This window comes from Simochromis diagramma, unplaced genomic scaffold, assembly GCF_900408965.1.
Source record: "Simochromis diagramma unplaced genomic scaffold, fSimDia1.1 OVJJ01000753.1, whole genome shotgun sequence".
Taxonomy (NCBI): Eukaryota; Metazoa; Chordata; class Actinopteri; order Cichliformes; family Cichlidae; genus Simochromis; species Simochromis diagramma.
The window spans coordinates 1,264,971-1,278,391 of record NW_024387523.1 but is presented as its reverse complement, the minus strand read 5'-3'; the positions used below and the strand labels follow the sequence as shown (position 1 = coordinate 1,278,391).

Sequence of the window (13,421 nt, the reverse complement as noted above, 5' to 3'; positions counted from 1 at the left end):
ATCCCAAACAGGCTTTTATTTCAGGTTTTATCTCAGCTTTGTCAAGTTTTAAGGTTACCATTTACATATGCTCATCCTCTCAATACTTTGAAATAATAGGTCACTTAATTTCCTCCCTGTGAAAACAATCGTGTTAAACTGTCCATTACTTTCCTTTTGTGTTTCGTGTTTAACGTTGTCAGAAACTATCAGCAACATCTCAAAGAGCACGGCACTGACAAATTAAAACCTGGCTTTTATATAATCATGTTATTATATAACTACTATATAACTGCACAGAAAATCTTGATGATAATTCAAGTAAAGGAACATATTTTGCATTTCATCAGTGTCTGTAAAGTTTGTGAAGTTGTTCTGTGGACAAGTCATCGTGATGATAAATGTAAAGTTGTTCATAATTGTTGTTTGTTGAATCAGTTTGTCAAACTCTTGGCAATATTAGCATGTTTTTGCTGAATTTGTAGCACAGAACATCACAACTCCCATGTCTGTGCGTGTGTAGTAGCTTTAATTAACTTGGAAAATGTACAAACCTTAAATTTTCAGTGAATTTTCTTGTTCAGTGTTGAAACTGTCAGAGTCTGACTCTCATCTGAGTGCAGGCCATAATCTTGGGACAAAAAGGACTCTGGGTAACGTAGTCAGTGCATAGCACTAACTAAACTACAGTGGAAAGTACCGGACAGTTAGTCGGGATCTTGAACACACGTCCATTACCTCATGTTATCTGGTAATTGTGATGTTCAGGAAATGACAAACAAAGAAAGACTCACTCCTCGTCTTTAAATCAGTGTGTTTAAATCACATGAACTCAAATCAACACGACAGTCGGAACAGTCTGAGGCGGTGAAGTTTTTCACCCCACAAATAGAGCATCAGATTTGTTGTGGTTGTGTGTTGTTTTGTCTCGAGGTTGCTAGGACCAAAAACCTCGGCAGCTTTTTCAGAGGTGACATGATAACTTGACCACAGAGTCAGACGCACAGACACTCACACAGACACTCAGGCACAGACACACAATTCTCTGCGAGGTGAGAGCAGCTGTGGGACCCCCTGCCTTTTAGTGTGCAGCCTGAATCATGCTGAATCACTCTGTAATGTCTCTTACACACACACACACACACACACACACACACACACACACACACACACACACACACACACACACACACACACACACACACACACTCCCCTTGTGTCCAAAGCTTTTGAACGCACCGTCACAGTCAGCAGACATCACTCAAAGATAGCCGATAATAAATATCACAGACAGGATGCATTGCTCACTCATGGCAACAGAGGTAAACACGCATACACACTCACCTTCTCAACATGGGTGCACACTCGCACTCGCAGACACACACACACACACACATCATCATCATCAACAAATTCTGCCAGCGTGTGCACCCACTTAGAAAGTTATATGCATGTGTGCATACTAATATATATATATACATACAAAAATCGATTTTAACATGCTAAAATGGTAATGCAGAGAATGCACACAGGAAGATGGTATGGTATCTCCCATGTGGTTTCCTTCTGAGTGTGAGGCAACCACACACACACGTGGCATACACACATTTCCGTCCTTTTAGTCCCATTTCTTTTATTTACTGCTTTTCTAACGGCGCACTGAGCAACGGCTACAGTCTGGTCGCTTGTTTCAGGGGAATGGAATTCACTGTTAGAGTGTCAGAGAGCGAGCGAGGTTAAAACGCAGCGAGAGAGAGAGAGGCATAGGGGGGAGAGGGAGGGCATCTGAATGGAGAGAGGGACTCAGAAGTTTGTAGCTGCAGGAGTTTGTGTAAGAAGTTGAGAGATGCTGCTGGAGGAAGGAAGGGAAGAAGTGAAAGCAGGCCAAGGATCGTCGTGATTCTGTGCGCGGACCTTAGAAGGCTTGTGTGAATCTGCGTGGATGCTGTTAGCGTTGGGACGTAACCTGGAGGGATTCAGTTGTTGGACTTTCAGGAACTTCACTTGGTTGTTATTTAAGTGGTGTTTTGTGGAAGTTCAGACAGACTAGGAGCACTTTGTCATCGCTCGGTACGACAAGATGGATTTTCTGTCAGACCCTGATGTCATAACGCCAATCCTGGTGGTGGCTTTTCACTTTCTGACTGCAGCTGGGTTTTGGTACTACCGCCGCCGCCGCCGCCGCCGTCAGATGCCCATCACTGACGCAGGTAAATGGTCACTGTCGACCTACAGTTTTCCTCCTCCTCACTGCTTCAGTTCTGACTTATATGTGAAGATCCATGTGCTTCCTGTTTAGGCTCCGCCTCTTCTGCTTCTTTGTTAGCATGTCAGTGTCTTTTTTTCCCCCCCTTTATATTAGTACCTTTAGTGTTTTCTTGGCTTGTAATGGGTGTTTGTATTAACCGCGCAGTTTTTCTATTTTAGCTTTACTGGAATGTAAAGCAGCTTGTGCTGTAAGAGCATGAAGGCTCCTCCTGTTTCATCTCCTGTTACACTGAGACACTTCATGCTTTTGTGCTGCAGGGACTTTATTGTTGTATCTACATGAGTCAGTGGAGGAGAATCCATGAAAAAGATGTTATATCGTCACATTTATGTGCATCTTCAGCTGCTTGCATGAGCTATGCTCTGTGTTTAAATCTTCATACTCTGCAGTAAACAATGAAACGCTGTGCTGCCAGTAAGCTGCTAAGTTTGGTCATGTGTCCAATTATTCATACCTTTGTCTTGCATTAGGGAAATTCCTCTTGGGTTTTGTAATGTAGCCTTGGTGCTAACGCTCCTTTAAAGCCTGCTCGAGTTGCATAATTAATACTGTACCTGTCTAAAGTCTGGGATGACTACATCGTTTTGACATATTGATGGTAACCTTTACACTCACGCTCAGTAGCTGCTGTTCTGTCAAAGCTTGTGTCTCATGAGCGGAAAAACTGAACCAATTTCTATGTTTGGTTTTGGGGCTTTGGCTAATTTTATCTGACTGCGGTGACTGACTGGGATTCACAAGCAGAGCAGTATCTGCCATGATGTCACAGTGTGAATCAATGAGGTCGATCGGTACTGGGGGGGTGAGGCCAGATCATCTCTGATCACGATTGAGTTGTGGTAAGAGAGAAAAGCGGGCAGTGAAAAGGCCTGCGGGAAACATGGCCGCTATGAAGATAATTAGTGATGGAAGGTGGCCAGAATATGGTTGAACTCATTTGCTTAATGTAGGATTTCACTTTGGTTTAGCACAGGGGTCGGCGACTCCAGGCCTCGAGTGCCGGTGTCCTGCAGGTTTTAGATGTGTCCTCGATCCAACACAGTTGATTCAAATTGCTAAATTACCTCCACAACATGTCTTGAAGTTCTCCAGAGGCCTCAAAATCAACTAATCGTTTGATTCAGGTGTGCACTCCAGGCCTGGAGTTGCCTACCCCTGGTTTAGCATATGTGGTCTGGCATTTACCTGCTGAAATAAGCAAAGTTTTTACTGAAAAAAACCCTGGATGGTTATTGATGGACACAAAAATATGAGGTGTGGTTAGATAATTAATGCTGCTAAATAAACAAGATACAAGATATGTTTCCTTACACATATGTAATATTTCCTTTGAGTGCACTCACCCTCTGTATGGCTGCAAGGCGGTGAAAGTGTGACTTTCTCACCGTGTTTTGATCTTTTTGAAGCTCATTCAAAGATGGATGTGAGCGGAATTAGGTGTAAGTGTCACTAACAGATAATACGTCTCATAATACATAAAAGGAGTGTGAACACTTGGCTGACTGCGTTTAGGTGCGTGCAGTAATTCGGTTACATGTGGGTCTCACAATGACTGTGCACTTGTAGGAATGCAACTACTTTAGTCATTTGGAGATGTTGGACGTTATGAAGCATCATATTTGACTTTCATGTTGATTTACTTGTTGTTTCCAGTTTATAGAGGAGCTGCTACTGTGTAACACAGCTGCAGTGTGTGTGTGTGTGTGACTTGTGACAGGAAACTCAGCATTTCACAGTGATAGGCCAAGCATGCCAGGGTGTGTGGATGCATGGGTTTTTATATAGAAAGTACATGATGTGGTAAAGGTTGACATACTACTTAAATGTCAGTGGTTTATGCCTTCTTTGAAATTACTACGCTTTTTATTGAGCGCAGCGTTTGTTGTTTACGGCGTACAGCCTGTCCAACAGCGCAACATCAGTAAATAATAAATAAGGCTTCAGTAGATTTAAAAACCTGCACCAAGGACGTGAAGTTAATAATCTGTCTGTTTGTTAGGATTACTCTGGGTTGAATGAAAAAGAATTAAAGTGTTACCAAAGTTGTTTAGTAGTAGTATTTTACTAGTAATAGTTTAGCTTAACTTATATTCAGTTTAATTATTTTAAAGTTATCAGGATTTAGAAGCTTTTAGAAGGATTCTTTGTGAGAATGGGGCAAACTGTTGTTGTTCTCAGGACAAAATGACAAAGGGACTCAATGCATTTATGATTTGGAGGGAGATGAAGAGTCAGGTCTTTTGTGGAAAATCTTCCAAAAAGTTTGAACTTTCACAAAACTGCTCGGCTTGTAATTATATGACCGATCTGTCTGTCACCATCTACCAGAGGCAAATTTTAACCAGTTAGATCTGGATCTACAAGCTCTGTAAGCACACAAACAATGTGTCTAGATAAAAGTGAAAATGTGTGCATAAGTCACCTTAAAAATAACTAAATATCTAAAACCTCCCATGGCTGCAGCCACATTGGACTGTAGTTCTTCATAGTTAGCTGACTGGTCTGAATCAGCTCTGCTTTGCTTGTAAATGCTGAAGCCTGCTGGAGTGATTTCCAGTTGTCAGAAAAAATGAAAATTCAATCGTCTCACTGTAAAAAGCAAACGTACTAAATTGAAAACAAGTTAAAGCAATATCTGCTTTAATGTCATGACCACTGAACAGGATGATGAAGTCTTCATTTAGATGTGGGTCGATAACAAAGCCACAGTGACCCTGAATCAGCTTCACTTCCTAACAGGGTTTTTAGATTCACTCTGACCCGAGCAGAAACAGTTTGTAAAACTAATTTGAATTGATTAAAGTCACGTGTAGAAACGTTGAAGGTGCTGATCTAACACGCATCTGTGTAGTATTTAATGCACAGTAGGAGTCCAGGAGTCTGCATTTAAGCCCTCAGGTGTCTGTCGTCTGTGGCCACAGGAGGGCAAATTGAATGTGATCTTAATCTGCTGAAGGGGCGAACTGGACATCTTGTTAGTGTGCAATTGGGACATCTTAGCCACCCAGCAGGGAAAGTTTAGATTTGAAAATTGAAGAAAATGACAAACTGCCAAATATTTAACATGCAGTGTTTGTAGCTGCCAATGAAAGAGACAGAAATGGGATGAGAAGCGGAAGAGAAGAAAGAATAAAATGAAAGAGAAGGGACAGAGTGGTGCCAGGCTTCAAGTGTCACCAGAAATGGGCTAAATGAGCCCTGGGAAACAGGCCGGCTGCAAGAAAAATGGAAAATGAAAGAGAAAGTGAAAGAAGTGACAGACAACCAGGCAGGCTAGAAGAGGAAAAGCAGGACACTTGGAAGCATCCTTCACTTCCACATTTAATTTAAATTGAATCAGAGGAGGAGAACGCCAGACCACCGGAAGACCGGGCAGAAGAGAGAGTGTGTTAGAGATTAGTGGCGATAACGGCAGAGAAGGAGGGAGCGAGGGATAAGCATGCTGCGTGGTATTAGAGGCGTAAGCTCCGTCTGGTATTTTTAGTGTGGATGGTCCCTTAGTGACAGAAAGAGAAAACCACTGTGAAGACTGAGGAGGAGAAGAATACCAGAGAGGAAGAGGACATGAGGAGGGATGGAGCTGAAGGAATAAGGCTGCTGTTGGAGGGAAAGGGGGGAAAAAGGGGAGGAGCTTGTGTGGCTCTGTCTGAGCTTGTTGTGACTATAAGAGTGTTTGTGAGTCACTGCCTCGCCTGGATAAGTGTGTGTACCTGTACTGTACAACACTGTCCACAGTACACATCCTGCAAGCATCAGGAGCTCGCTTTAACGTCCGCCCTTCCTCACTGCCTGGGTCCGGGTCACATGACCTGTCGGTGGATATTGTTTGACTCAGAGCTTTTAGCCAGAGCGGTGCAGACTCATTGCTTCCACACAGCTGAGATTATTCAAACCTGCGTTGGCGCTGTCTGGCACAGCTGAGCTATTTTAAGAGACGGCAAAGAACAAGCGAAGAGGCTTCATAAAAATGTGCGTTTAGTCTGTCAGCTGTGAGGACGCAAGCAGGACACTCTTTTATTTTTTTTGTATTTGTTGGTTTTTTTATTGCCGGGATGTGTAATCTTATGTCACATGTCGAATACCAGCCAGTTGAGAGCTAAAGAGCAGCTAGTGGGCTCTTATTAAGCACTCACCTGGATCTGAGCTTCAGCTGTGATCCAGGCCTGGCTCAGTTGGGCTCGTCATCTCATGGCTGTTACATGAACAGACTCGTGCACTAATGAGATGACTGATTCCACTCAAGCTGGTTTTCCTGTCAGTATTTAATTAAAGTCCACCTCAGCTCAAGTCCTGGCCTTCTCCTCAGTTTTCTTCTAGCTAGCAGGATTGTTTTTACAAAAGCCAGCTGTGAAGTTTGTGTGTGCATCTTTGGGGAAGGAAACCTGTGATATCAGTAAGCTGGTGGCACTGTTGGAAAGCAAAAGAATGCATGGGTGTTTGCAAAGCGTGGCAGAACAAGCCTTGATTGTATGAGTGCTTTTGTTTTCCAAACATTCAGGGAGTGGATTACATCATCCTAAATGGACGTGGCTGGAGCGAAAAAAGACATTTTTATTCTAAGAAACGACATCACTGTGGGACACGTGCATATACTTCCCTTCTAAAAATTTCCTTTAAAGGAGTCAGCTTTACGAGAAACACAGTTTGTCCCTCCAGGATTTTCCTTGAGAGGTTCCTGCGTACGCATTGAAGAGGAAAGGCAGAAATAAAAGAGAGAAAACAGAGGAGATGAACACGACAGCACCCCTGCAGCTCTGCAGAGCCACCGTCAGCTGCAGTCGGAGAACACACCGTCTGTTGTGGCCTGCAAACAGAGGGCGAGCGAGCTACAGAATAAGTGACACAGAGAGAGAGAGTCGTAGCTTAGTGAGGAAGTGAGATTAGGGAGTGAACAAGGAGGCTGTCCTTTTCATACTCAGGGGAGGAGCTGCCAGCTGACTTTGACACACACGTGTGTGAGAGCAACTGCGCTTGGGAAAGAGTGACTGTAGGCCGGAGACATGGCAGCGACGGCAGGGATCAAGGGAAGAGGGAACGGGTGAACCACAGAGAGGGGGAGAGAGCGGCGCTGAGACTGAAACTGGTGGTACCGTCCGGTGCGCTCCTGTCGGCCACGGCTTTCAGTTTCGGATACATGGGGACAGCTTGTTACCAAAAAGACGTCTCACTGCTATCATTATCTGACTTCTGTCTCGGATTATGCGTGACTGACATCAATTCAAGGTCTGAGTAGAGGCGGAGGAGTGAAACAGTAGAACATGTGGCCCGACTACAGGAATGAGTGTAACCTCAACGCTCACCTGTACTCGCTCATGTGCTGTGCAGGTCAGTGTGAGCCCCTACCTGTGTGTGTTTGTGTGTGTGTGTACAGTTCATGTCAACAGGGAAGCTGTAGAGTGTGTGCAGTGCATGTTTACATGTTGCAGAGAGTATCCTGTGAGCACGTGTTTATGTGTGTGTTTGAACAGTTCCCATTTGTGCACATGCCGGTGACAGCAGTTATGCTAAAGGTTGTCTATTAATCATTGTTTGTCTGAACGCAAAGGGTGAAGTGTGTGCACGTCCTGTGTTTAGAGAGCCTGGAAGGGGGTGTGTACGGCTTAACAATGCACTCTGCTGTGCATGTGTGTTTGCCTTTCTGTGGCTGCCACTCACACATCTCCACATGTCTCTGGTTTTTAAATCCTATAACCCACATATCTGGGATTACTAACCCCAGCTGCCACGCCTGGATGAACCTGATGAATCGTTACACGATCATTAAGGACTTTAGGTTTGTAACCTAAGTTTTTCCTCTGGGTTAACAAGCCGGACTACCCGGGCAGGTTTGGGAATCAAGGCGTGTGGCGGTGGTGAAACTATTTTGCAAGAGATGTTGAAATTTGCGCTCTTTGCTGAGAGGCTCTTCCGTCTATGTAAACTCCTTAGAGGGGTCACTCTGTGCGAGTCTGGGTGGGTGTGTTTTTCAGGGTTTAGGGTATCTTTGACTTTTATCCAGTTGAGATGTTTGAACCTAAAGCCTAAATCAGACTTTCTCTTTTTGAAATCTCCACAATGCTGTCGGAGCTGTTCGACAGCATTGTGGAGGTCTGAGAGGGTGTGTGTGTCACTGAGTGTGTGTTTGCATAGGTGTGGGTGTCAGACAAAGAGATAACAAGATGCTTAAGAAGGAAGTGATACTCTTTCCCCATGGTCGCGCTCTCACATGGTGGCAGCACGTAAACAGCAGATGAAGAAGTGAGGTACCTGGAGCAACCTTTTTTCCGATTGGCTGATGCAAATTCATTCAATATAGTAGAGGGGAAAAAAACTCTTCAGCTCTAATTTGTTCTCATATGATAAAGTATAATATTTAAAATTAATGTAAGCATATTTTTATCTCTTTATATGGGAATTGTTTCTACTTATTTACTTTATTTCATTCCCTAATTTCTTGGTAGATTAGCTTCATCCATCTGGTCTCGTTGTTGTTTTCGGAATAAGTCGCGATGTAATCAACCAGTAGTTACCGAGCAGAAACTTATGAAATGTTTTGTTTGTTTTTTTTAAAATGAGAAGAGTGGGATGCAAGAAAGATGCTAAAATGTATTAATAAATAAAAAAGGAAAGAAAGAAAAAGATGATTTAGTACAGAAATATCAGGTCGTCGGTGATTCCCATTTTTAATATTTTAAAACTTGAAACTACTTTCTACTTTTAACTTTGACCAGAATTATAATGGATTTTTAAATTCTGCATTCACATGTATCCAAATCCATGTGAACTGAAAGGATGTGGTGCTGTTTTTCCATCAGGAAGTCAGATATTTAACTGAAAGGCGGGAAGGGTCTGTGTTTCCTCCCAGACAGGCTGATATGAACAGAGGAAAGCTGAAGAGGCTCCGCGAGTCCGTATAAAAACCAGCAGGCTGTGGTTGCGGTGAGGAGATAATGAGTTGTGGGTCAGCATCAGGCTCTATTCCTGGTCTGGCTGCCTCACTCCTCTGGCCTGGGGAGGCCTGGAGCTGTGCCTGGCTGCAGGTCACACAGAAAGAGACTGAATCAGAGAGGTGGAAAAACCTCTGCAGAAATGTAACGAAGAGAGAAGGAAGCATAAAGAGTAAAGTTTGCACTCAAAAATAACAAGTGTGGCAGAAAAGTGAAATGCTTTTTAAGCATCAGGAAAACATCTTATTTTATTAAAGGTGATGTCACCCAGATAAAATATGCAGTAAAGATGTTGCAATCATGTTTGTGGACGTTTAACGAGGCTCTTATCAACAGGACCTCCAGCTGTTCTCCATGAACTTGAAGACTGAGTCTTTTTATCATGTTCGGTTCCATGTGCAGCTTTATAAAATGAGTGTGTGTAACCAAAAGCCACTACCAGTTTGACTGTGGGAGGTTTGAGCAGCACCTTCTTGTCATCCCATTGACAAAATTCAGATTGAAATTAAAGTATTCAGTCATTTAACAGAAGATTTTCGTTTTTTGTATAAAACACATAATCATTGCAGACACAAACACAGTGTGACCTCTTCATCTACGTAATGCACTAAGTAATCGCAGTGGCTGCAGCATCTTTGCAGGATTTGGATTATGTAATTTACCTCTCTCTCTTTCTCTCCTTTTATTTCTCTTTGTGCAGATGAGCGGGACAGGGTGCAGAAGAAAACCTTCACAAAATGGGTCAACAAACATCTCATCAAGGTATGTATCACTAACTTTTACTGCTGGGATTGCTCATCTGGGATTTCCAGGTTATTTTTGAATGAATGGTAATAGTTCTGAGAAAAGATCTTCAATAGAAATCACATTATAAATTGTAACAACTTACATCAATCACGTTTTAATGGTTGTTTGTGTTCTGTGTATGAAATCAGTGCTCCACACTCTGACCTCGTGTACCATCTCAGACAACATTTATTTGATAATCAATGAAGTGAGCAGTCTCGGGTCATAAAGCAGCCGGACTGTACATCTTCAGTCGAGCGGGAGCAGAGTAATAGCTTCAGAAAAAGCTCCTCTAGATGTTCCGCCTGATTTACTCCTTCTGAAATTGTCCTGCAGCTCTTCATCTCGTTCTCACGTTTCCTGTCTTCTGGCATAAAACTAACAATATATATTTTTTCCACTAAGACTTCCTGCTGGTCCCATTCTTCTCCATCCTTTTATCTGAGCTGTCAGTGCTGTTGCATCAGGCTGGTGTGTAATGATCAGCGTTAATGTGACTGTGTGCGAGCGGCACTGCTCCATCGATGGATGAGCATCTGTCTGCATCATTTAGTCCCTGTTTTATCACCGTTAGCGGCTCTGAAACTACAGCTTGTTAAATGCCTTCCCTCCCTAATGTTTAACAGAGAAAACACAGTTGAGAATGAACTGAACAAGAGTCCTAAATGAATATTTGAATGCGGTTGTGTATTTACAAATGCTTAGAGGAAGGCAGATATTTAATTATTTATGGCTAAGTTTTTGAATATGTTTGTTGATTTTTAGGGCATTAGAAAAGAAACATCCCATTTTAATAAATCTGAATGAGCAGCTGTGAGAGCCAACATTCATGTAAATGATATTCACTGTTCTTCTTTCACAATGCACGAACCAAGGTGCCATAACGCCCTGGAGACTAAATCCTCCATGACTGGATGCTTGGAGACTTTCAGTCATGCTCAAATATGAAATTAAGCTGAACGTAAAACATTTGTCGCTTAAATATATATATATATATTTAGTATATATATCTCTTTCTATAGGCCACAAACAGCTGCCCGTTCTGTCTGCATAGCGTCACATCAGCGTTCATTCACACGGTTTCTGTCACATCCATAAAGTACAGTGTGTACGCCATGTGTCACACAGGCCGTAAGGAGAATGCAGAGCATTTCTGTCACATGACCCGGGCAGGGAAACGTCTGTCTGACCCCATAACTCTGGAGCAACTGTCGTCAGAGCTGCCCAGCCTGAAAATGTAACTCCGTATCAGCTGGCGCTGCCAGGCCAACGCCGACTGTGAATGTAGGTCAGAGATGAAGAGACAGAGCGGCCGCGAGAGATGTTAATGATTTTTTTTTCTTCTCTTTTTGAGAGCTCGAAATTCAGCTTATATTTTCTAATGGGAGGTCACGTCATCTGTGCAGTCACACAAGTTTAAAGTGTTGTTCGAATGTTGAATTAATCAGTTAACGTCACAGAGTATTAAACTGCCAATGTGAATGAGCCGGTTTTAGTTGAGCGATGATCCGGTCTGTCACATTTTCTTGAATCTTATCGGTTCATTTCAATCCGTGATAGTGTTTGCACAACAGTTTTGGTTTCAAAATAAGCTGAAACTCTATGTCGGGCCTTTAGGCAGAATTGATAATGAGTTGCAGCATCTCTGTTCTCTGTGACAGTAAAAATTAAATTTATTTAGGCTGTTTGCAATTTGTCAGTGACATTATTTTGTTTTGTTATTATCTGTTTTCTAATTGATCAAAACACATAATGACCGATTAATCAGTTGAAATGTGTATTTTTGTATGCTTGCACAGTGTGAGCCATTACATTGGACAGTTTATTTTGAGTTGTATTAGTAAAGTGAGTTCTGACTTATTGTTTTGGTGAATTTTGTTCAATCAAAACTTACCCATAAGGACGTAAGACCTAAGAAAATGTATTGGAAACAATGCTGTGCGCTTGAATAGACAGAAGTGTGAAATAGTTGTGTGCTTTGCGTCATATATCGACTCTCAGCCAGCACTGTTAAACCTACAAACCTCCGCCCTGTCAGCTGGGAGAAATGCAGAGAAAACAAGGCTGAGCGAGACAAAAGATGAAGAACGGAAGGCAGAATCAAAACTAAACTCTGGAGATAAAAACAAAGAGCCTGTCAAAGAAAAGATAAAGGGACGTTAGGTAGCATAATGGCTCTTCGCTTCCTGTTTGTTGTTGATGTCTGTGTGTGTGCGCCAAGTCTGGTTTATTTCTGGCTGCTGAGGTGTGCTCAGGTATTCTGGTGTATACAGTGCACACAGGGGCCAATGTAAACACTGTCCTCCAGGCTACCTGCTGGCATGCAGTGACACACTTTGACCCAGCAGTTTGTTGACACAGTGAAGACAAATACGGCAGCTGTGGATTAAGAAGTCATGCAGTCTGTCTCCTGTCCATGTTGAGGGAAACTTAAGTTTTAACATCAGAAAAAAACTACCCAAGAAGCTGCTGTCAGAGGAAGTTGCATTTCATACTTCCAAATATATAAAGAGGTTGGCTGAAACTGGTAATTGACTGGCACTTGGTGCTTTTCTATTCTTAATGTGCACTCAGAGTGAAAAAAGAGTTTTATTTTACAACTTTTAATTTACCAATCATACACGTGTGTTTAGTTTCTTGCAGAAAAAACACTTAAGCATGCTGATTGGAGGAGCAGGGGTCAAACTACCAACCCTCCAACTCCTGAACTAGAGTACAAATTCTAGACACATGTTTTAGAAGAATGGATTAAAAAAACTGTTTATCTGTTACTAGGGTTGAAAGGTTGAGAAGAGGACTTAAAAATGTGTAGTTTACTTAAAAAGTAAAATATGAGGTCCTGAGGCGACAGATGTTGTGTTTCATGGACTCAAACATAGCAGCAAGCTTTTTTGTTTAAGAATGGTAAAACGGAAAAATGTTTATGCTTCTCTCAAAAAAACGTTGGGCTCATCACTCATCGATTAGTGCAGTGTGTCGTCACCCACTCAAATCTCCGTCTGAGCTTGAAGAAAACATTGAAATGATCACGGACTGCGCCCAAGGCAAAGACTGAACTGCTACCTTATAGCACAGGTTATCCATTTCTGTGACCCTTGTGTGGCAACACACGGATTTTGTTTGTTTTGGCTGATCATGCAAGTCCTATCACATTAAACGGCATGTCAGTCCACGAAACACGTTTATAACTGGCATCAAATAATTTCCATCATCTATTCTGTCGTCTTACTATAGCTTTCAATCCGAATGTATCCAAATGTGACAAAATGCTGTTTGAACTGATAGGTGTTGTATTTTTGTCCAAAATCAGCGTGACCTACATTTGTGTTCACTGTGCCAGAAGCTCCAGGTGCTGTCAGGCAGCCTGGGGTATTTCAACATTGGCTCTGTATGACAGTATGCTTTAGTGCCAGAAGCATCTGCTGTCACTGCACATCAGGCACAGCTGGCTTAGGGAGCGG

The 13,421-nt window shown here is 42.5% G+C and overlaps 1 protein-coding gene across 15 annotated transcripts in view; it reads left to right on the top strand.

The window, feature by feature from the left end:
- macf1a (microtubule actin crosslinking factor 1a) overlaps positions 1 to 13,421 on the top strand; it is a 229,375-nt gene that overhangs the window by 85,570 nt on the left and 130,384 nt on the right. For 13 of the 15 annotated variants that reach the window (XM_040020873.1, XM_040020885.1, XM_040020881.1 and 10 more), the window contains one exon: positions 9,875 to 9,936. In XM_040020873.1, coding sequence (XP_039876807.1) covers positions 9,875 to 9,936 — 62 coding nt within the window. Of the gene's footprint in view, positions 1 to 1,182; positions 2,190 to 5,881; positions 7,574 to 9,874; positions 9,937 to 13,421 lie in introns of those variants that run through there. The other 2 variants (XM_040020874.1, XM_040020878.1) reach the window with 2 other exon arrangements.